Source organism: Cupressus sempervirens, chromosome 5 (genome assembly GCF_028749045.1).
Source record: "Cupressus sempervirens isolate cs-2001-9-10 chromosome 5, ASM2874904v1, whole genome shotgun sequence".
Lineage (NCBI taxonomy): Eukaryota > Viridiplantae > Streptophyta > Pinopsida > Cupressales > Cupressaceae > Cupressus > Cupressus sempervirens.
The window spans coordinates 982,516,953-982,542,114 of record NC_143122.1 but is presented as its reverse complement, the minus strand read 5'-3'; the positions used below and the strand labels follow the sequence as shown (position 1 = coordinate 982,542,114).

General features: G+C 35.1%; 1 protein-coding gene across 4 annotated transcripts in view; it reads right to left on the bottom strand.

Moving 5' to 3' along the window:
* Positions 1-25,162, bottom strand: part of LOC149559221 (putative E3 ubiquitin-protein ligase XBOS32) — a 147,922-nt gene that overhangs the window by 80,666 nt on the left and 42,094 nt on the right. For all 4 annotated transcript variants that reach the window (XM_089833143.1, XM_089833144.1, XM_089833145.1 and 1 more), the window contains 2 exons: positions 15,129-15,272; positions 3,479-3,570 (listed from right to left, as the gene is read on the bottom strand). In XM_089833143.1, coding sequence (XP_089689269.1) covers positions 3,479-3,570; positions 15,129-15,272 — 236 coding nt within the window. The remainder of the gene's footprint in view (positions 1-3,478; positions 3,571-15,128; positions 15,273-25,162) is intronic.

Sequence of the window (25,162 nt, the reverse complement as noted above, 5' to 3'; positions counted from 1 at the left end):
TTTCCTGTGCTGCGTGTAATTCATCATTTTCCTTCAATTTATTCTTATTCTTGTTCAACTGATTCGGCATTTAATCTTCATTTGCCTGTCACCGTACCGGGTCCATCGGGCAACGGCGCCAAATGTTTACCGCATAGGTTAATTAAAAATTTCACACAGACAATGAACACGAACACGAACAGCAGAAATCTTCTTATTATTATTCGCATATGCCAAACAGTACATTATGCTTGCATGATAAGATCTGATGATTACAATGCTTTCCGAAGGGGGTATAAATACTTTCCAAAGAACCTTCCAGAAGGAGTCCGTCGGCCACATACAACATGTCGCTACATAACAAAAACCTTTCCGAAGGGACCCGTCGGCTACATAACAAGAACCTTTCCGAAGGGACCCGTCGGCTGATACACAATTTCCTTCCCGAAGGGCCCCGTCGGCTGATACACAATTTCTACCGACGACAGTGTGGTCTGTTCTCATAGTAGCCCAGCTTTTTTTGACAACCCACAGCTACCTGTTTTGCTGCCACACAACTGCAAGACGTGGGTTGCAGGAAGAGCAGCTATAATGAATAAAAAGTTGCTTGATGTTCTTCTACCATCCATTATATCTAACAAAGAGGAATTATAGAGAACTAGACAAAAGACGTGTTGAGAAGATATGGCATGGTTCTCATGAATGTCAAAATCTGTGATCCAGAATGATATGCTCTAGATGATGTACAACATTGATCTATCCTATAAGATGTGCTATGATAATGAGTAGTGTGAATTTTATCCTTGATCCAGATATGACAGTACTTTTCGGAACAAGTGGAAGAAAATTAGTGAAGATTAAACCTTTGATATTGGTGGTTGTGTTCAAAGCTTATTCTGAGTATCTTTGCTATTCGGACATTCATGCACTATGTTACAAGTTTTTCATACATCACTTCCACTCATATTATGAATAATGTTAATTATGTTCCTCTAGTTGGTACTGAATCTGATGGATATCAAAACTTGATCTTGGTCATGATATTCCCATCGGCACTAGAATATATCTTTTGTATCTCAATGTTCTTTTTCCTTCAGTAATTATGCTATGTATATCTTTTGAATCTCAATGTTATTTATCCTTCAGTAAGTATGCTATGTTACGAACTTGTCTTATGTATAACCTATTTATGGCTCACATGGTATTGTGGAAAGAAGATACTTATGTGTGTCTTATCCTTTGGTTCCAATGCTAGCGTGTTGGGCCTTGATGAATATTTCAAATTATTCTTCAAGCCAACATATGTGCTAGGCTGACCTATTCTGGATTTCTATTGTTCTACAGGTGTATACATAACACATATAGATTATCTTTGTAGATTCAAGATGGTGTGTGCACGAATTAAAAAAAGGATATGAAGGGTGATGAAGTAATGCAACGAGGAACAAATAAGGAAGTGGTAAGCAAGCGACCAAAAGAGATATGAGACTATGATATGATGCAGTAAACAATATTGTAGAGCTTCTGCAAAGAGGTTGTTGGAGGTTGGCAGAAGATTCCTAACTAGATCTTCTCAAACAGTTATTAAGCTCTTAACTGAAACCCAATGTAACACCAATACTGGGTATGTCGGGATGTCGGGATGAGTTTCCGGGACACGGGGAAAATGGACCTTATTTTCAGTACAGCCAGGGGACAGCAGCAAGGGGAGGACAGGGCACGGAGAGGTGTTGTATAGTATACATATAAAACTTCAAATGCTAGTTATGAAATGATGTTTCAAAAGAACATGCCAAATTAAAGTACTTGAACATAGAAAAACTGCAACATGAACTAAAACAATTGAACATTCAACATAGTAACATATTACATACCCAATAGTAACATTCAAAAATCCAAATTCAAATAGAAATTCAAGTAACCATCCCAGCAGCGGCATGGTTGTGGAATGACGAAGGTGAGAGTACTTGGGTACTCAAGTACCCGGTGCGAGGACGTCTCAGGGACAGGTACTTTGAGGTTTCGGAGGGGGGTGCAAGTCACCATGTTACACTGATGAAAACTTCATGCTTATATATAGATGCAGCTCCATCAATTGTTTTTTTGTCAATAAGACTATTTGGTAATCAATTGTTTTTGAATTGGCTATGATAGTCGGGTAATGAGCAACTTGGCAGTGAGCTACCCTTTTTAAAAATCATCTTAACCTGTGTCACCTTAACTGGTGTTTCATAATTGAGAATTAGCATTCTCTATTGTTTGTCTCATCTTGGAGCTTCCACTAAAATCCGGTGTTCATTGTGTAAGCTGTTCCTACATGCTTTCATGTTTCTATCTATTATATTTATTGAATTGCTTCGGATCAATTAAAGATTATCGAAAATATTGTGTTGGATTACACTAGCCACCAACATGTCTGGAGAGTGTTATGATCAATTGAAGGTTGACAGAGTAATGGGGAAGACAATCCATGACAATGATGAATGATTTGATTGGTCGATCAAATCTGTGAGGTTTCAAGTGTTGTGGTTCAGTCTGCATTATTTAGACTCAGATGTGAGATTGTCGTTTCGATCACGTGAAGATTGGTGTACCAGGAAGCACGTTTTCACTTGAAAGAAAATCATTTTGTGCGAAGTGACTAAAGTGTTTAGAACAGTTGATGTTAGATCCTCAACCAGTGATGTTTTGGTCAATTCCAATGAATCTTTTCATGATCTAGGTGCCATAGTGATGTGGCAGTATGATGATCAAATTTCTCGTAGTTATGAAAGTGTATTGGAAATAGTAAAAAGGTCTTATTGTTCTTGATCAAATCAATGTGCAATTGCATTTGGAGGCCAACAGTGATTGGCAAAAGATGGTTTAGGGTTTGGAAAAACGTTTTGGCAGGCCATATTGACATAAAAAATAAAATCTCTTATAGACTTTTTTTTTTGGAAAATTCAATTACAAAATGTGTCAATACAAAAATTTACATCTTGAAAGAGAAAATGCATGGTTTTATGGCAAAACCAGCATATGATAAACACATTTAAACTAGCATAAAAACTGCATTGACATTTTTACCCATGCTTTTTTAGTGACTATAAAAACACGAGTGTTAAACTTATGAGTACTTGCCCAACAAAAAAAATAGATAGTACTCAAAAAGTTTGCAAACTATGGTTAAAATTTCATAAACTTTAGCTAATTTCGTAGAAGCTGTATGTTTTCATCAAAACAAAATTAACATGGCTTTCAGAAATAGAGTAATTCTCCTGATATCTTGTGAACATATTGTAACTCCTTGTTTTAACCTAATTGTTTTTATTGTTTCCTCACATCCAAATTTCTAAGCCCGTGTTGGAATTTTGATTTCCATTCTTTAAGATAACTATGAGGATGTTTATTATCATAAGGCAATGAGAGGAATTGACCAAAGAAATTTTCTGTTCGAGAATTGCAGAAAACAGTAAAGAACCAGTTCATCAAATCATGAAAATTTATGGATAAATACCTTCAGCAGCAACTGTGCATCTCCGCTCAAGACAAACAGCACATGGCTCAACTCCTACAGGAACTGGCTCTAAATTTCTCCACCCACATTCCCTGTAAACATTTAAATGCATATTCCATCAGCAACCACTACGTCCTTTCCGCTAAGAGCAACAAAAATTAGAAATCTGAAGAGTCTAGGAACTAAATAAAGCACAAATTGTAATTTGAACTATGTTAAACAAGGTGAATAGCGCAGGTAAATTTTTCTCTCTGTTAATTATCATTGCCCGTTTCTTTAATTGGACTCAACAATTTTGAAGACATGGAAAAATTTAGGTTGTTTGTGGCTTTGTTCACAGATGTCAGGAACAATTGCATAATGATACTTAAAGACAATTTGTATAAATACTTTAAGACAAATGGTAGATGCCACTGTCTTTGGAGACTAGAAATATGTCTTCATGAATCCTGTTTTTGATGTTTTCTAGTACACTACTGTTAAGTATATTTAACCAGATAACCTACAGGTCTGAAAGTGCAGACCGTACTTCTTCTTACCCTTATATATCATTAAGTTGGCATTAGATTATTTTCCTTAGGAGCCGGTGACTTCTCAAGAAGTAGATTGATAATCCTTAACTAATCTAACACATTGTGTGTGTTAGATGTTATTATGTTTATCTTTCTGATCACTGACTTATAGGAAGATTAATAATGTTAACTTAGAAAGGGACATGTCCCTTTCTAAGACATACCCTTTAGCAAGGATATATGGGAAGGTTATCGGTGCAATTTGAGGACACACAGTTACAATAAAGTCTGCTCCTCTAAGCATCTATATCCTGCGACTAATTCAGAGATACTCCCATTCAATCAAAGGTTACAGAATTTTAAGAAACTTTACATGGTATCAGAGCCGAGTTCCATTGAGAAAAGCTTTACCACTTAAAGGAAGATCCTAAAGACCAATTATTTTACCCTACCTGTGAAGTAGTATTGGTGTCTGCGTTTAAGTGCCAATATTAGTACGGGAAATAATATTACCTTCCGTGGAAGTTCAATCTGATTTTGCGCACACCTGAATAGTGTCTTCAGAATCATTAGCAGAGTTAGACTACAAATGACAAAATCCTAGCAAATCCAATGGAGGAATCTTGACGGAAGAAAGAGTGGCGAGTATTGAGTGTTGACAGTAAGAATAGAAGAAAGGACCAACAATACCTTCAAAGAAAAATTATAGATCACATCTAAGATTCTTTAGTCATTATGTATCATGCCTTTGAAGAGAAAATGTCCAAGCAAAAACAGTGGGAACTCTGTATTGCTAAGGGGTATAGAATTGTCTAGAATCGACAATTCTTATTGTGTTTGTGCATGGAAAGAAAATCGTCATGGTACTTGTCGGAATTGATATTTGGTGCCAAGATGATATGTATGGAATTAATCGCAAATATTCAGTGTGTCTATGGCAATGAACAATATCACACAGGTGACCCAGCTTATTCGGCAAAGCCAAATACAAGTTGTAGGAGCCATAAATGATGGATAGAAGTGTCGCATCTAGCAACAGGCTATTGATTGCAGAGTTGTAGCATGAATCCAATTGAAGAAGGAGGATGTTCTAAGCAACACCATTTGCCAGGGGTAGATCCTTTCTTGGGGGAGCACAAACATATAACATTGCCGTCATTCGAGTCTATAGGACATACCGATGAGGAAGAGGTGGACAGGGAGAAGATAAAACGATCGGGACATTCTATTTGTCACCACCGGTGTCCGTTGAGGGAGGCAAGATTCATGGCAGGGCCACTGGACGACTTGGGCCCGACTGTGAAATACCAGTATTCATCTACTTGACTACAAAGGATAACTAAGTTCTGTGAAAAGCACTCAATGGACAGTCGTGCGCATCTAGTGGTGCTGAACTTGCCTTCAAGGATGGTGTTGTATGGCGTGGAGTCTACTGTGACGCCTCCATGGAATGTTGTGTCCCTGTCCTTCATTACACACAGAATACTCATCGCTTCTCATTTCTTGTCAAAGACGGGCTAGTTGGTCTGTATTTACACCACCGCACAGGAGAGGGAAGTGAAGGACACAGCATCTGCTAAGGGTTTTAGTCAATGAAGGAGCTTCACGTTACTGTCGAACCACCCCGTCTACTGCCAGACCGGGCATCTGTCATGTCCCATTTTTAAATAATTAAAAATAATAATCTTTGCTAAGGCAGGCAGGCCCAAAAAGGTGAAGTTTCAGCAAAAGGGGATAATCTTTGGAAGTGAATGGACTAATAAATTAAAATTATTATTAAAATATGTTTTATTAACCCCTCTTGGATGTGAGTTAGGGTTATGCCCTCTTTTAAGGGGTTTGGAGGCATTTTGGGCTCATTCTAGAACTTGATTTTTGCTCATTTCTTTGTTATTCTTCAAAGGCTGCCAAACCTATGGAGAAGGAGACCCAAGAACGGGAGTTTGTAGGTTTCCAGGAAGGCTAAGGACGGGAGTTTGAAGCCATTCCATGTGCATGCTCATGCAGAGTTTGCCTTTGTTCTGAACAGTGCAGATTTGTAGTTTTTCGGGTGTGTTTTTTGTAAGAGTTTGGTGTTTCCGGTTGAGTATTTCGTATCAGTTTGGGTTGCTACTGTATTTCAGACTTTCAGATATTAAAATAGAGCTGAATATATGTATTTTGTCATGATTATACTTCTATGATAGATTATTAGTGTTGTTGTGGTGTTTCCGGGCTATTCTATGTTGTTTTCAGGAGCCCGATGAGCATTGTTTTTATCCTCCGTTTGGGAGCTGTTGTGTAAATGTTATACAGATCTGAAAATGTCATTTTGTAGGCTGTTATGCTGCTGAAATTTCTATAAAAATGTCCACTTTCAAATTTACTAATAATATGTGAAGCTGTGAAGTTTTTGGCACTATTTTCGGCATACCCGATTTGGAGGTTTCTTGAGAAATTTGGTGGATCTTTGTGATATTAGTTGTTTGATCTTAAAAATCTGATTAGAGGCATGAAATATCATATGAAATCAGTAAAGGGACATTTCAGTGGTATCAGAGTCATGATCTTGCCAGCCTGAGGGTTTGTAGAAGTTTGCATGCCAGTTTTGACAACTACCCAGATCTTGCATGTCAGTTTTGACAACTACCCAGATCTTGCATGTCAGTTTTGATAACTACCCAAATCTTGCATGTCATAATTTATGGTTGCATGTTGCTTCCAATCAGCTGGATGTCAAAATTTATGGTTGCATTCTACTTCTAATCATTTGCATGTTAGTTCTTGGTGAATTTGGTGGTTGCATGTTGCTTCTAATCAGCTGCATGTCAAAATTTATGGTTGCATGCAACTAAGTGAAAGAGAAAAGAGATATTTACAGCGAGAAAAGAATAAAAAAAATTTGATCAAACCTCCAGTTGAAAGTAAAAGTACAAAATCCAAGGAAGAGAAAAGTATGGCTAATCCAGATGAGATGGCAAACAAATTCTTCCAAGACATCCAAAATACTCAGAAACAAACAGTGGATAGTTTGACAGAAACTAGAGAGGCTTTGCGAATATTGACAAAAAAACTACAAGGAGTTGCATCTATTAATGAGAAAGGAAGCACTTCAAAAGAGCCAAGAAATCTGAAATCCACACCATCTAAATCAACAAAAACTATTTTTCTGCATGCAGATGAGCCACCAGTGCCAAATCCAGCCCTTAATCCCATGGAAGAGGTTACAGGTAACTTGATTGCATTAAGAGCTACTTACAATGGTTTAGATGATGACTTTCGCAGTTTAGTTCCTTTTAGAGAATATGTGGATATGATGAACACTTTGATGCCCAAGAAAGAGTACAGAAGGGAGCATGACATAAGTGGAAGAGAGCTCAAAAATAAAATAAGCAAGTTTATAGCACCTACTTTTGATGGAACAAATAAAATTTCAGCTAGAGCATGGCTACAAAAATTACAGACCTTCTTAACACTTAACCCCATGAAGGAGAGTGATGCTGTTCAAATTGCAAGTCTACACTTGGAAGATGCAGCCTATGATTGGTGGTATCATGGAATGACTACTCAAGGTCATGATCAGGTAACTACATTTGATGATTTTAGTCAAAGAGTGATAGATAGATTTGACCTCAAGGATGATGATTATGAGGATGTTGTTGTGCATGATGGTAAGATACCTGGTAGAGATGAGCAAACATTGAGCATTCATGACTTTTCTGAGAGAGAGTATCAGGCACAGTTAGATGCTTCGACACATGAGGTTGAGACTGGCAGTACTTCACATGATTTGTCCAGCCAGCTGAAAGTGAACAAAGATAGTATTTTGACTTCATTATCTCATCATGACAGGTATGTGGAGTTAGTTGGTATTGGTCATATTACTCAGGTGAGGAGTTTTCTTGAGTTACCAGCTGATTCTAGTTTACAGATATGGACTCGAGATTATTATATTGGCATTTGGGATTCAGTTGACTGGAGATCTTTAACACTTTTTGGTAGCAGTGTTTGTTTGGGTGCTATCATGGATTTGATTAGCAGATTGCACGGTGTTGTCTTTTCTTGTGCCAGCAGCTTGTCCAATGCTGGTATTAGTTTTTATACACCGGTGTTGGGCTTTGTTCATATATCCAGTCGACCATACTTGCTGGAATGTGTTGATGATCTTTCATATTTGGCAGTGTGTATCAATGAGTCCCAGGATCATATTGGCATTGATGACATCCAAGAGGATGCAGTGGGTAGTTTTGAAGACTTGGTTTCCTTGGCAATTTCTTTTGGTACAGAGGAGTTAGACATCAGTGCTACAGTTTTTGATAATCCATATGTTGATATGAGCTTTGGAGTTGATTCACAGGATATGGATGGTAATACTCTAGAGACTAGTAACTTTGAGGATACTCCTTTAGATAGTGCATCAGAGGAGGTTTGTAGGAGACAGTCTAGCCAGTGCCATCATGTGTCTAATCAGTTGAGAGTTAGTGAGCGAGACATTGGTATTGCTTGCCAACATTTTGATGTTGTTCGTCAATTGTTAGCAGTTTATGGATGTGGTTCTCCTACTAGTGATGAGCAGGGAGGCAGTTATCTTTCCTTGACAGAGTTCCACTCTTTATGGGAGGCTTTCCAAATTTTGAGACAGGCTTATATGCAGTTGGTAGCCGATAGAGATTATCTTATAGAGTGGGGCAGTATAGCATACGATGCATTGTTGGCCAAGGAAGATGAGGTGAGTGAGCTTACTCAGCAGTTTGAGGTGACTTCTGAGATTCTTAAGAGTACACAGTTGGCTTTGAAGGAGTCACAGTTTCATTTGGCTAAGGTGACCATGGAGTTAGAGCAACTACAGTCTTTACTAGATTCTGTACAGTCACAAGCTGTGGTGTCTGGTGATCCGAGGATGTCCATGGTCGAGATTGTCAAAGATAGTGGAGATGGGGATGCATCCATCCTTGATACTAACATTGGCATATCGGGTTTGTCCCCACTAGAGTCAGGTTCAGTTGAGTTGGGTGCTACAGCAGATTGTTGTGGTATGCCTGACATGGTGGTGACCTCTAGTACTAATGGCACGGAGACTAGAGATGTTGTATCAAAGACCATGTGTGATGTTGGTGAGCTGACAGTTGGCATGGTTCTTGCTAGTAATACTACTCCCTTGGTGATGTCTTCAAAGGTAGTAGTCAGTTTCAACTTGGTTAGTGATCGATTGCAGTTAGTTACATCTGGATTGCAGTCTGAGCCACTTGAGATTGGCGCATTCTATCGACATTATATTGTGAGGTATGCTCATCAATTCACCTTTGATGACCATGTTGATGAGATGATGATACAGAGATGTACTTTGGTTCCTAGTGCTTATCATCAGTTATGGGATAGTTTGATGCCTCGGGATGAGAGTTGTGATGGGCACGACATGGCAATAGGTTCTGCAGTTGACAGCTTGATAATACATGACTTAGAGCAGGAGTTTTGGAGTGATGCTTCAACGGGTGTTGTTATTGATTCTACTCCTTTGGCTATGACATCTCCTGACTTAGCTGGTGATCAGTCACAGTGGGTTGTATCACTTATTCATGGTAAGTTGTTGACTGAGGTTGGTTTTTTTTATCAACATTATATTGCAAGGTATGTACATCAGTTAGCATTTGATCCTTGTGTTGAGGAGTTGATGGCAGGCAAATTTGGTTTGGGTTCCATTTTTTGTTGTTTATCTTGTGATGGCTTTTCACCATCAGGGGTGCATGGGAGTTATGGTTATGAGACAATGGCCAGTGATCTGCAGAGTTGTGTTGACTGCAGAAGTTGTACAGTGTGTGGATTCTCCATACTTGGTACAATTTCATTCGGGAGCGTTCACCATTGTTGCAGAGTTCGATTGTACATTTTGTATAAGCCAGTGGGATGCGTTGATGGTATTTACTATGTTGGCAGTTTGATTTGTCCACTTTACTTGGGTTTTGATGTTCTAAGAGTTTGTGTCTCGTGGGTTTCTGACTGTGGAAGTTGTGATTTTGGAGTTTGGTTGAGCTATAATTGTCAGTTTGATTATGGATTCCTCCTGGTCATATTGCAGAGGATATTGCAGAAGCCTGTGTTAATTGGCAGTAGTATAGTTCATGACTACATTTGGGATCCAGGTGGATTGATTGGTTTATTGTTTAGCCATTGCTTGAGGACAAGCAATATTTGGGAGGGGAGGACTTGTCATGTCCCCTTTTCAAACAATTAAAAATAATAATTTTTGCTAAGGCAGGCAAGCCCAAAAAGGTGAAGTTTCAGCAAAAGGGGATAATCTTTGGAAGTGAATGGACTAATAAATTAAAATTATTATTAAAATATGTTTTATTAACCCCTCTTGGACGTGAGTTAGGGTTATGCCCTCTTTTAAGGGGTTTGGAGGCATTTTGGGCTCATTCTAGAACTTGATTTTTGCTCATTTCTTTGTTATTCTTCAGAGGCTACCAAACCTATGGAGAAGGAGACCCAAGAACGGGAGTTTGAAGGTTTCCAGGAAGGCTAAGGACGGGAGTTTGAAGCCATTCCATGTGCATGCTCATGCAGAGTTTCCCTTTGTGCTGAACAGTGCAGATTTGTAGTTTTTCGGGTGTGTTTTTTGTAAGAGTTTGGTGTTTCCGGTTGAGTATTTCGTATCAGTTTGGGTTGCTGTTGTATTTCAGACTTTTAGATATTAAAATAGAGCTGAATATATGTATTTTGTCATGATTATACTTCTATGATAGATTATTAGTGTTTTTGTGGTGTTTCCGAGCTATTCTATGTTGTTTTCAGGAGCCCGATGAGCATTGTTTTTATCCTCCGTTTGGGAGCTGTTGTGTACATATTATACAGATCTGAAAATGTCATTTTGTAGGCTGTTATGCTGCTGAGATTTCTATAAAAATGTCCACTTTCAGATTTACTAATAATATGTGAAGCTGTGAAGTTTTTGGCACTATTTTCGGCATACCCGATTTGGGGGTTTCTTGAGAAATTTGGTGGCTCTTTGTGATATTAGTTGTTTGATCTTAAAAATCTGATTAGAGGCATGAAATATCATATAAAATCAATAAAGGGACATTTCAGCATCCTAATTTTATTTACATGGCATCACACAGAAAGAGGCACCCTAAGTCAAAGACACGACAGTGGATATTGCAACAAGGCTTATGTGGCACATGCGGAATCATATCTCGCAAATACTAGAGGAAGAGGGATCTTCAACAGAGTGAGGGGTAAGGTGAAATTGAAGGGCATTGTGATTCCATTCAAGCTCTTCTGTACCTTTTGGAAGGCATTCCCAAATTACCAGACGATTTGCTAGAATAGCGTGTGGTTGCAATCCAAACATGAATGACAGTAAAATGGCTGCTCCATCCATTCTGATAGCCCCAAGTTAACAGAATGATCTAAGGCATAGATTCTTCCATGAAGGTTCCAGAGAACATGGAGAACTGTTCATCAACCCATATAGACATTATGAAAGGTGGTGTGTGAAGGAAACCAGAGTCTGGAAATAATGGAAAGAAGTAACTTAAGACTGCATGTGTCCATTTAAATACCATTCGGACTGAGTTTAGAAATGCGCTCACTGGTGGAATGACAGAATGAAATCTTCGAGCTGGCTTCTTAACATCAATTTCAAACCTTAAGCTTGGTAAGATTAAGTTGGAACGACTACACAGCATGAAGAGATGACATATCTGATAGTATACAAGCCCAGTCGCTTGTTGAGATAACTTAGATGGTAGTGGTTTGAGACTACTAACGTGCATAGCATCTGGCTTCTATTTTAACTAATTTCTTACAAAGAAGAGCCTTGTGAAGGTTTCAAGAAACATTCAAACCAATAATATAACCTGACAGCCAACCTGAGTTATATGAGCTTGTTGCCTTGAAAACTAAATAAGTATTAAGATTATCAACTGGGTGTAACGGATCTGCTGCTCTTAATCACAAACCCTAAGAATTCCTATAGTAGGTGCCAGGAAAGGAACAATTGTAGGGATAATAAAAAACTTGCAATTGTTGGGATGCAAACATAGTGCTTTGGTGTTTTTAATCAGTGATTGGAATTACCGAGTTGATTTATGAATTCCATTCTGTGACCAGTAGTATATGGAATTGTTTGTCAGTTCCTAGTAATTGCTTACGTGTTCTTCCAGAAGGGGAGATGGCAACAAGTTAGAAAGTTTTCTTGGCACCCGTCAAGACTCAAAACCAGAAAGAGTCTGAATTTTTTTTAATTTATTAATCATAAGATATGGAGACATTTGGAGAATTCACAGTGAGTAAGCCGAATGCTGCTCTACTGAAAGGAAACTCCCATTTAGAATAAGTTTGATCCACTATAAAAGGGAAGCTTAGAATAAGAACAAATGATTTTATCATCTTAGACAAACTCGATTATTTTGTTTGAGAGGGAGTTCATCGATGAAGATAACTCGTGGATAGAATCACTAATGAGATGCACATGGATAAAGATTACATCATGAGACTACAGGTCATTAAGATAAACATTTTACTCAAGGCATTTCTAATCTTCCCTCAAGCCCAAGAGGGAGTGTTAATGATTGTGGACTTAGAAAAGATGCATTCTATATAACCTTATGACTATTCAGATTATTAGTAATGGTTCTCTTAGAAAAGAGGGAATAAAGTGACATCATGCTGTGACACTAAGATCATGGATATTAGCATGGTATGCCTTCTTGACAAAAGGAGAAGCTAAATGACCTGCAATGGTGAATCTTGACTCAGAGGGAGTAGACCATGCTTTATTAATTCCCAAGTAATAAAGAATTTGTAGCAGAGAATTATATATATCATCATATAAGAAGGTTATATGTCAGAGAGAGTACCTAGAAGATCGAGTTGACTCCCCAGATCTAGGTCATACAAACTCAGACTGAGTGTACCATGTCAAGATGGTGTATACTCATAAAGTACAAAAGCTTTCAACAAGGTTACGATGGAAAGATAAGTATCTATTGTACTTGAGCTCTTCTTTTACCTTATGTCTATAATATCTTTCATTTGTATTTTTTTAAGAAGGGTATATGCCTTGATTTTCTTTTCTTTTCTGAAGAATGTTCTTGTAGGAAAGAAGTTTTGGATTCAGAGGGAGTCTGACATCTCATCAAGGCAACCTTGAATAAGCAGCTCGGAAGATTTGATATCCAGTAGGAGTCTGGAAAATCTAAAGTAAGCAACCATCTAATGGGCCTATCTTTATAAACATCATGGTGTGGAAGCATTTCTCAGCAAACAGTCTTGCAGCATCAGTTTGCAGTAATAGAAAACAATCTTCCAGCACGAATTTGCAGTGATAGCAAATGATCTTTTGGTGTTTTAAATCATAGAGGACTACTGGCAAATCTTGAATAGATTCAAATTTGTGTTGTGAAAGAGACATTTTGATGTCTATGAATCACAACTTGGATAAAGAGAGAATTTAATTATTCTCTAGACTTTATCTTTAAGTACTGGAAATTAGAAAGCAAGTATTCTTATCAAACCTCTCTGAGAGTGATCATCTCAAGAAAGATCCAGGTATGATTGAATTGTTTTGTATTCTTATAATAATTTTATTTGTCAGGCTATTGACTGTTATGGGCTTCACCATTTGTATTCATTATTTAAGAGGTGACAATCTTTGAGATAATGAACACTTGTATAAAAGACATTATGAGAGATGACGATCTCTTAGATAATGTGCTAACAGTAGAGTTCTACTATAAGATCGAGATGAGTTCAAGATCATATTGTGATGTAAACATTGCTATGTCTATGAGTCACAATTTGGATAAAGGAAGAATTTTAGTATTCTCCAGATTTATCCTGTATTCTGGTAGATCTTAAACTCAGGATCTTGTTGTGATATAGAAATACCAGTTTCTATGAGTCACAACTTGGATAAATGAAGAAATTAAATTACTCCTCAGATTTATCCTGTAGATTATCACTAGCAGTAGTGATTTGTCATATCACAGGTTTAGTAATATGACTTTGTATCATGTGTTCTATGATACCTCATACTAAAAAGAGTTAGATAAATATAGAGTATTAATTCTTGCTTATTCATCTGTATTGGTGTTGCTAGATATAATATCTCTCTGTAGGATTATTAGGTTAAGAGGGAGTGTTAAGTACATTTAACCAGATAACCTACAGGTCTGAAAGTGCAGACCGTACTTCTTCTTCTTACCCTTATATATCATTAAGTTGGCATTAGATTATTTTCCTTAGGAGCCGGTGACTTCTCAAGAAGTAGATTGATAATCCTTAACTAATCTAACACATTGTGTGTGTTAGATGTTATTATGTTTATCTTTCTGATCACTGACTTATAGGAAGATTAATTATGTTAACTTAGAAAGGGACATGTCCCTTTGAGGGACATACCCTTTAGCAAGGATATATAGGAAGGTTATCGGTGCAATTTGAGGACACACAGTTACAATAAAATCTGCTCCTCTAAGCATCTATATCCTGCGATTAATTCAGAGATACTCCCATTCAATCAAAGGTTACAGAATTTTAAGAAACTTTACAACTACAAGATCAATTTTCATAGTTTTAAAAAATTAATCTGAAATAGTGCAGTTTGGGGGTAGATTATTATAACTAAACCTTTAAGCATCTAGTACCTAAGTTACAGGTCCTTTGGTTTCAAGTTACATTGAATTCATATCTCAGATATCTGGACATTTTGCAAAAAGGACAATATTTGTAGTGTAATGACAATAATGTTAGAAGTCATAATGTCATGCGCAGGATAACAGTAACCATAAGCTCTCATTCCTCAGAAACCCTCCCTTAAAGAAAATTAAGAGGTCTTCTAATTAAAACCAACAGTAAATTTTTCGCTCAACAAAGATTACAGAACATTTTGTTCACTCACCATAGGGCATAAGGTACAGGAAAATCCTTGTCCATTAACTATAATTTTTATGATTTCAACAGAATGTCATTCAACAAAAAAATTCAAGATACCATTTTCCTCGATGTTTCATTTTTATGCATCTAAAACCGGTGACAAATTTACATCCTCATTCTATGAATTGAACAGCATCCTATAAGGAACAAGCCTGGATATTCATTGCAATGGTGAAGTTCCCTTGAACAGTTAATGTCAGCACGGAAGAGAATGTTCATACCTTGCAATTTTCACTATGCTCATGAGAGGTAGGGCCAGATATCTTGATGAAGGTAAACATGGTAGAACAGCTTGTGAGCCATGGGCTAGCAGACCTTCAAGCCACTGTCTACGCCAAAGCCGAGCCACTTGCAGTGGTGTCCATCTTTACCAATAAAAATATGAAATTTAGAAAACAATGACATTGGCACTCATCACTAATCGTTTTATCTGAATGTTGAATAATTGCAGTTTACAGAAATATTACGATCTATTTAGATAGATGTGGACAGTAATCTAACACTACAAAAAATACAAAAAACCCATGTTGATTCCTTCAAAAGGCAATGAAGAATATGACTAAAAACAATACTGGTTATGAAATGCAACAAATTTAAACGAATGTCACCATTGCTAAAATCACGCCATGTGGAGTACTGTACCAAGAGCTCTGATACCATTGGTTTTAAGCCCAAAAGAACTCAGTGAACAACTCTCTAGATAAGGATCTAGTTGAAGTTATGTGCATGTGCCAAAACTTTATGAGATTTGTAATGCAAAAAGTGAAGAGAGCTAGAGGACTGAAATAGTAAATGAGTTTTTTTATCTTTCCATTGTATTCATGACATACTCTTATTTAATTAATGGCATCTAATCTCATTGTTGCTATTGACCTATCTTCTTAACAAATGTTATAGATATTTGTATATAGATCACATATTATTGAGGCTGGAATCATCACAGGAATTGAATGGTTTTCATGTGTGACTTGTCACCTCTGATGATTATGCACTGTGACTGGTAGGTGCATGATGTGCTAACAAATGACCTAGCCTAATGCAAGCCTCAAGGGTACCATCGAGGTCCACAATAACTACAAAATCTGATGTTAGAAATGTTAACACTCAAAACAACACTGTAATAAGCAACGTAAATTAGCCTTAGTAGCTTGGCTTGTAGGTGTGTTACACCATGCTAAGCCATCGTATATACTACAAAAAGTTTAGCGGTTGTATAGTTACCATCGAGTCCTATCTTGTGCAGAGTGCTATATTCAACTATTAGAGTGTGTGCAGCATCCTAGCATTACTATGAGCATCTTGAAGGTGCTCTAGTGTACTACAAACCATGGAAGCATTGGTGCAATTACTGCAAGTCATGAGAATGGCCTTGTCATCTCTACATCATACACAAGCTTGTTACGATTCTACTCACTAAAAACCTTGCACTAATGGTCCCTGAACATGTTGTGCCTTTTCAACTTAAAGTAATTTAGATTTTCTTAAATTTGGCATTCTATTCACTGTAAGTGGAAACTTCTGTTAAAACATATAAGTTCCATAAGTTTTTAAAACAAACTTGAAAATAATTTAAATTATTTCCAGAGTTTCCCCAAAGGAAATGCCAATGGTACAGAGTCACAATTAATGTTTAGATTATATAACATATGTCATTCATGTTGTCAAACTTTGGCCTGGGACTGACATGCCACTAAGTATGCAGAAATGGAGCATATTATCATAACCTTGAGATACCAATGCCAATAGAGTTAGCTTTTGATGTCCCTTACATGCTGAGTTTCTCTAATTACATTTTTCTCCACTTGACACAACAATGGTAATATCAAACTCCTCATCCTTTGCCATTAATTCTAATGGGGCAAACCTATGTTAAATTTTATGTGATCCAAGTGTCAAATTCTGAGTATAAATTTTCTTAGTGCCAAATCTAGACAGATATAAAGGAAAGCATGAAGAAGGCTATACCAATAAGTGTGTTTAGATTAAATCATCCATGGTTCTCTTAGGCATGGGATGTATCTTCTTCCATAAAAATTTAAAATGATACTCATTGACCATCCTATACTAGTCCAATGTCTTGGAGGAAATCCAGTGGAAAACTCTTTAGATGGGGATCTAGATGAAGTGTGTGTGTGCAGAAGCTCTATGACAAGGTTGGATGAAGTGTGTATGTGCAGAAACTCTATGACAAGGTTGGTGCAAAAAGTGCACAAGAGATATAGAACTGAAGCAGAACATGTGTTTTATTTATTTGTTCATCATGTACATGGTATCTGTTATGCACCCAACCCTATAGTGTGTATTGTGTTATGAGCAGTCAGTTTGTGACTACCTAATTATATATGTATTTAGGTTGTCCTAGGAGTCATACTTAATTATCTAGGTCAGCCTAGGTGGTATCCCAGACACACTTTACCTAGGCTGATCTTGATACTTAAATATGACTCCTAGGACAACCTAAATACATATATAATTAAAAATATATATATGTAACTCTTAAGAGTTGAGGTAGTCACAAGCTGACTACTCAAAACATAATACACAGCATAGGGTTAGGTACATACTACATACATATGCCACGTATATGATGGACAAGTAAATAGAACGCATGTTCTGTTCAATTCTATATCCATCTTGCACTTTTTGCACTAACCTTGTCATAGAGCTTCTGCACACACTCTTGAAGACTATTGGAGCTATCCCCCTCGAAGTGGATTAGAAGGATGCTCCCTCAAAGTTGATATAATAGAAGATGTGATATAAAATATAAATTTTAATATTAAGTATTTGTAGCATATTTCATATTATATATACTAATGTTGAAAGGAAAAGCTGTACTGAACTGCCAGGTTGTGTGAACATTCTTATTGTACATTAGAGTAGATTGCAAAACAATACTGGTCATGAAACACAACAAATTTAAACGAATGTCACCATTGCTAAAATCACTCCATTTGGGGTACCGTAACAAGAGCTCTAATACCATTGGTTTGAAGCCCAAAAGAACTCAGTGAACAACTCTCTAGATAAGGATCTAGTTGAAGTTATGTGCATGTGCCAAGACTTTATGAGATAAGTAATGCAGAAAGTAAAGAGAGCTTTTTTATCTTTTCATTGTATTCATGACATACTCTTATTTAATTAATGGTATCTTATCTCATTGTTGCTATTGACCTATCTACTTAACAAATGTTATGGATATTTGTATATAGATCACATATTATTGAGGCTGGAATCATCACAGGAGTTGAATGGTTTTCATGTGTGACTTGTCACCTCTGATGATTATGCACTGTGACTGGTAGATGCATGATGTGCTAACAAATGACCTAGCCTAATGCAAGCCTCACGGGTGCCATCTAGGTCCACAATAACTACAAAATCTGATGTTAGAATTGTTGACACTCAAAACAACACTGTAATGAGCAACGTAAATTAGCCTTGGTAGCTTGGCTTGGAGGTGTGTTGCACCATGCTAGAGCCATTGTATATACTACAAAAAGTTTAGCAGACGTATAGTTACCATCGAGTCCTATCTTTTACAGAGTGCTATATTCAACTATTAGAGTGTGTGCAGCATCCTAGCATTACTAAGAGCATCTTGAAGGTGCTCTAGTGTACTAAAATTGGTGCAATTACTGCAAATCATGAGAATGGCCCTGTCATCTCTTTCAAAACATTATTGGTAGTTCCTCCTATATCATACACAAGCTTGTTAGCCAACTTCATACTGGCTAAAGAACAATATATGATTACCAATACATTCACTTGACATTCTTATACATGAACATGATTAAAAAGTTGCTTGTCGCAAAGGAAGCATGTTCAGTTTCTATTTGAATGATCATCAAAGGCTTAGTATATAAGGATGAAATAGCCTTCCGTTAAGGCCATTCAAACATTAAGAAAAACGGGAAGTAGCAAGAGTTTGAAGATCAAGAGCATTTTTGCTGCTCATTATATATCTAATACTTTGTTACCAGTTTTAGTACTCATGTACTTATAGGAATAAGTACCAGGTATAAAGGTATGGTAAAATAAATCCTTGGTTACAGGTACAGGTTCAGCTATACATATAGATACACAGACAAACAAATATTTGAAGTACCTCAAATTCATAATTTGCAAAAATGAATATATACATTTACAATTCAATGGCTTGTCATATCAAAATGTCATTACACTATAAAAATTCAAAATTATAATCAATATTTAGTAGTTTTTGCATTCTTCTTTATCAAAAAACATTAAAGTCAGCATTTGGTTTAATTTTAATTGAGCCAAAATCAATCGGAGTGCCACTCTCACTGGCTGTGTCACAGGCAAAAGCCACATCATCTGCAGAGATTTTGGCAAGCTGTGCAAATGTAACATTTAAATCAGCACACTTAGGAGTTAGATCCCAACTCTTTGCCATGCCATCCTTGTATTCAAGTGTCTTATGTTACAATAAGTGAAGGCGGGAGTGTACATAGGTGAAATCCTCAGATTTTTTTATACTCAAACACTTGTGCTTAACCGAGGAGGCAGAGTATGTACAACAATTCTGCTCAGAAGAACTCACAAGTTGTTGAATTTGAAGAGCACGCACTAATAATAGGGGGATGGGAAGGGGAATCAATATTATGACAAATTTTAACACTTATTTCAAATCTGCAAATATAATATCAAGATTCAAAACCATCAAGCAAACAACACATGCAAAAACACAGAAATTATGTGGAAAACCCCTAAGGGAAAAAACCACACCAAGATAGTGTATTAACTTTTTATTAACTTCTTACAAACTATAGGCAACAACCCACATAAGACATTGATCTTATAAACATGAGCTCCAACTCATTAGAAGCACCAACTCCCTCTGAGCACCATCTCAGTATGAGGCAATGACCTGCAATAAAACTCTGCTTGAAAAATCTTTGCTATACTCTTCTCAAGAAAACTTCTCTATACTCTGCTCAAAAGAACTACTGAGTACTCTGCTCAGTGATCATAAGTTTGGACTTCCTCTATTTTCCTCATCATCCTTTATTTCTGATTTTAAATCACTAAAAAATTATTCTTCTTAAAACTGCACTTCCTTTTTTACATCATTAATATCCATAGAACTCTTCAAGACTAAAAATGGCACGACTGTTTGGATTCTCAAAATAGAAAATTTCTAAGATATCTTGGGCACCCAAATCTGATAATGAACCTTATCAAATCTGCAGTAAATCTTTCTATGTCATATCAAATCTTTCTTTTTATAATGGCTTGAATCTTTCTTTATATATCACATTGTTTTTTTTCTTTTTGACACATTGCATTAAATCTTTCTTTTTATGTCACATTAAATTTTTATTTTTTATGATGGATTGAATCTTTCTGTTTGTGCCACATTTAATGTTTCTTTTTATGACATAAACCATATTTGGTTTATCATATCAAATCCTGAAACAATCTTTTCTTGTTTACTTCTAAAAGTGACAATCAGCGTTATTTTATTTGCTTTCCTTTCTTTTCTTAGCAATGCTTACCTTCTTCAGGTGTTTTAACCATGCTTTTGTCTTATTTTATCTGCTAACTTTCCATTTATCAAACACTGCCCAAATTATTTTAACGGCAAGTTCTTATATATTTTTCCATGTAACAAGCTTTGACATCAATGATAATAACCTAACAGAATTTGCATACATTTGGTATTGAGTTTTATTATTACAAAATATAAAATTATAAAATCATGTTTAAAAACAGAAAAATTAAAAATTAAAAGATACATACTTGAGAGACAATTTTAATTTCAAGAGGCTGCAAGTATATAGAGCCTTGACCATTTATGTACCACTATTCATGAGCATCTTTCCTATATTTGGTTTGAACAGCCAAAACATCAAGATTCCTTGAAGATATGAAGAACAAATTGACTCAAGATGTAGTGCCTGCCCCTAATTCGCATTCTTGTTATCATTGTCGAACTCTTTCAGGGCTAGTTTTATGACGTTGATAGTTAGTAACATTGTTTTGAGACTATCTGATATTGTGCTATGGATTCAATTGATATGTGATGAGAACACTTAGACTCTACATTTCATGCATGCATGATGATTATTTCAGTATTTGTAGTTATGGATGATGATTAATTAGATAGTTTACTATCACATGTGTTTTCTTATGGATACTTACCCCATACTTGCATGTGTATGGTGTGCGTGTTTGTTCTTATGTTTGGCGTGTCTGATGTGGTTAAGGAAGGGAGTCGTAGTCACCTGCTAGTCGGGATCTACACGATGCACCACTTCCTGCCATTGCCTGTTTAGCTTAGTACATATTGTGCTTGTACATGCATGGTTTTTTATGCAAGTTGCAGGTACCGGGTATCGACTTCCCTGAATTGCCAAGATGAGCTTACCCTATCACATTATCTCAATGGTAAGAGAGGGGAGATAAATTCTCAAGTCCAAATCCCAACCCTTTAAGCCATTTGTCCTAATTGGAAATTAGGACAAGTATCTGAGTTGAGTACCCTCCGAATACATCGGATGACGTAATTCGTGATATTAACCCTTGGTTTGATTTTGTATGTATTTTGGCTATGATGGGTTTTTCGTATTTTATTTTACGAGTCTTTGATGTATTTTCTATTAATTAAGCCTAATTAAAAGATTTAATTAATGGTTTAATTTAATAAAAAATTAATATGATATTTTAATATTTATTTTATTTAATTAATTGGAAAATTAACATGGTATTTTAATATTTATTTTATTTAATTAATTGGAAAATTAATTTAATTAAATAATTAAATGTGAAGATAAAAGCTATAATTTTAAAATTGGAATGTGATAATATTTATTTAAATAAATAAATATTTATCAATTAAGTTTCGAAAATGAAATTAAAAGTGGAAAATATATTAAATTATTAAAAGATTCTAGATTTCATGTGATTAAAATATAAATATGTTAAGATTAAACAAGTGGAATTATTAAAGTTAGTGCATAAGATTTAATAATAAATAAATTAAAAATTAGAAAGAGTAAAGTAAATATTATATTAATGATTGTGCGTTATTTTAATATTTGCTCACATAAGAGTTTGCAAATTCTCGAGAGTTGTCATGTAAACAACACAGGAGTTTGCACTCTAAGAATGCACTAGTTGTCTACACTTAGGAGTTAGCATTTCACTTGAGCACATGATGTCTACAACCTTATGACTCATCTAGAAGGTTGGAGCAGACTCATGCTTAGTTGTCATGCTTATCTTCTAGTTGTTTCTAGAGACATTCTAGATGCATCTTAGAGGCCTTTAAATAGAGGCTCTCCTAGTGTGTTTGGACAAGCTTCAAAGCTTACATGCATTTGAGAAGCTCATATACTTCTACATGCTCATATGTTTCTACATGCTCCTATGCTTCTTCAAGCACTTTAGTCACGTGAAAATTTTGGTTGGCTTGGATCATAGAGGAATTGCGAATGTTGGAGAAGGGAGGGATTTTTCTATGGACTTCTAAGGCATGGCAAATTAGCATCAGTGTCCAGGTGCACTCGTGATAATCACATAATTTATTTGCTCTCTTTCTCTTCCTGTCTTCATCGTGTCTGTTATATGTGTCTGAATACTCTTTATGATTGAATCTGCAATTTGAAATTGGAATCTAGATATGTATGGTTGCAAAGAAAACAATAGAAAACCCTAGATCCAATTGAGGAGGAAATTAGATCTAAAACGGGTTTGGGTTCGATTTAGAATCAAATTGATAAATGGATTTGAAAAGGGTTTCTGAAGCTATAGTCAAACCTATTAGAGAAATTAATGGTTAAATTTAGAGAACAATTATTTTAAAGAGAAAATTCTTAATTCAAAGAATTTGAAAACTCTTCTTATTTAAAGTTATATATATGTGTGTTCTCTTTCTAAATATATGTAAAATCTGCATACTTTTATATATAAGTATATATATATATATATATATATATATATATATATATATATATATATATATATATATATATATATATATACAATGCTGTAATACTGATTAACGATTTGTATATATATACACACACACATATATATATACATACACGTATGCACACACACACACACACACACACACACACACACACACACACACACACACACACACACACACACATATATATATATATATATATATATGTGTGTTATTTTTAAAATGTTGCTTTTTAAACAAAATCGCGATAGTGGTTCGTATATGACAAAACGTTTTATAAAAACATTTATAATAAAAAAATTATATATGTTATTGAGGGGCGGAGTATACCCCCCAACCCCCCCTGTACCCTTTATTTCATGCGGTGGCAGATTATGCGCAGGGTACTTGCGCATCGCAGGGTACTCGCGATGGAGTTGTGTGTTTTAAAAAAATAATATATGCGTAACATGCGTATTGGCCGCAGCCCGTGGCACTGTGCGCAAACAGTCTGCCGCACGGCTATGACAGCACGGCACGGCCAAAGGTTATGTGGCAGCGGCTTTAAAAGCCCGCGCCTATGATTAATTCACAGAGTTAATACTTTTTATTATATGCATCATTTTATATGAGAATCAATGCAATTCAGTTTTATATATATATGTGTGTGTGTGTGTATGTATGTATATGTATATATATATATTAAATATATTTATGTGATTTATTGATAATCATAATATATATTTATTAATCGACTTTAATATTTGAATTACTTTATAAATGTTTATGTTGATAAATGTTAAATATGACTTATTAATAATAGTTTGATAATTATTATTATTAATTTGATAGTTGGACTAAATTTAAATAATGACGAATCTAGTGTAGCCGTTCTATTAATAGGATTTTTAATATAACTTGACTAACAAGTTATTATTAAATTATTATTTTAAATATTAATGGATTTTAGTTGACTTTTAATATTGATTTTATTTAATGTATATTAAATACTATTTAATATATATATTAAATAATTGAGAGATGATAATTTATATTATGAGACTTTAATGATATTGGATTAAGATGTACTTGACAACGAGTCATTATTACATTATAACATCATTGCTATGTTTTGAATTATTATGTTATTGGTTAATACGTTTGAATTATTAAATAACCTATTGATATACCTTAATGGTGTTAAGAGTTAGTCAAATATTAACTAATAAGGTTTATGGAAGGTTCTCTAGATCGATTATTATAGCTTCGATGAGTTTATTATTTATTAATGTTTGTTGGGTCTAGCAAATCATTAATAAATAATAGTATAATGGTCTAAATGATTATCATTAATACGAATTTGTTAAGAAAACATTAGTATTCATAAAAGAATGATGTATGTGGTCATTATAGATTTCCAATATAACTTGCTATTAAATAATAACAAGCCGTTATTGAACTATTAATATGAATATTAGAGATTTGAATTATAGTTGACTTTTAACTTACAAAATTATAGTTAGTTATTAGTCAACTAATATTAATTGGAATGTTGCCATAGAAATGTAATTATTAATTAAATTAATTAGAGTTAATTAGATTTAATTAATAATTAAGTTATGTAATAAAGTTTTAATTGATATGCTAATATCGATTCCTCTAGCAAAGTTGTGAAGTATGTACATCGAAGTTGACAAGTCGTACTCTCATGGCTTGATTAATAACTTTAGATATTTAATGGTTATTAGTGATAATTTAATTATTACAACAATTGAATTAAGAGGCTTAAATTTTAGTAATATTTAATTAAGTTTTAATTAAGTATTATTAGAATGATAAAAGATCATGAATTGTGTACCTATGTTAATTGATTGATTTAATTGATCATTTTAATAAAGTTATAATCTTCTTATTCAAAGATTGATAACTGGCTCTCTTATAATTTAAACGAATAATGATCCTTTGATTATGTTGAAAAAATTGAAGTAACATTAAAGAAGAGTTAATCAATTAGAATATGGATCATAGTTAAATAAAGAGAACAAGTTTATTAAAGGTCAATGATGATCAGTTTAATGAATAAAGTATTTACCCTTAAGCTATTCTTAGAATATTATTTTAAAATAATAGAAGGATAGTGCTAACGGGGGAACAAACGGGTTGACTTGTAGGTCAAATGATTAAACTTAGACACTTGAAGTATACTGGTAAACAAAAACTGGAAACCTCCACATATTATTCAGCTATGTGATTTTAGTAAACCAAGACATGTGTTTGCATTGTGTATTCTCTATGCTTCTTGTTTTGGGTGTTGGGTTG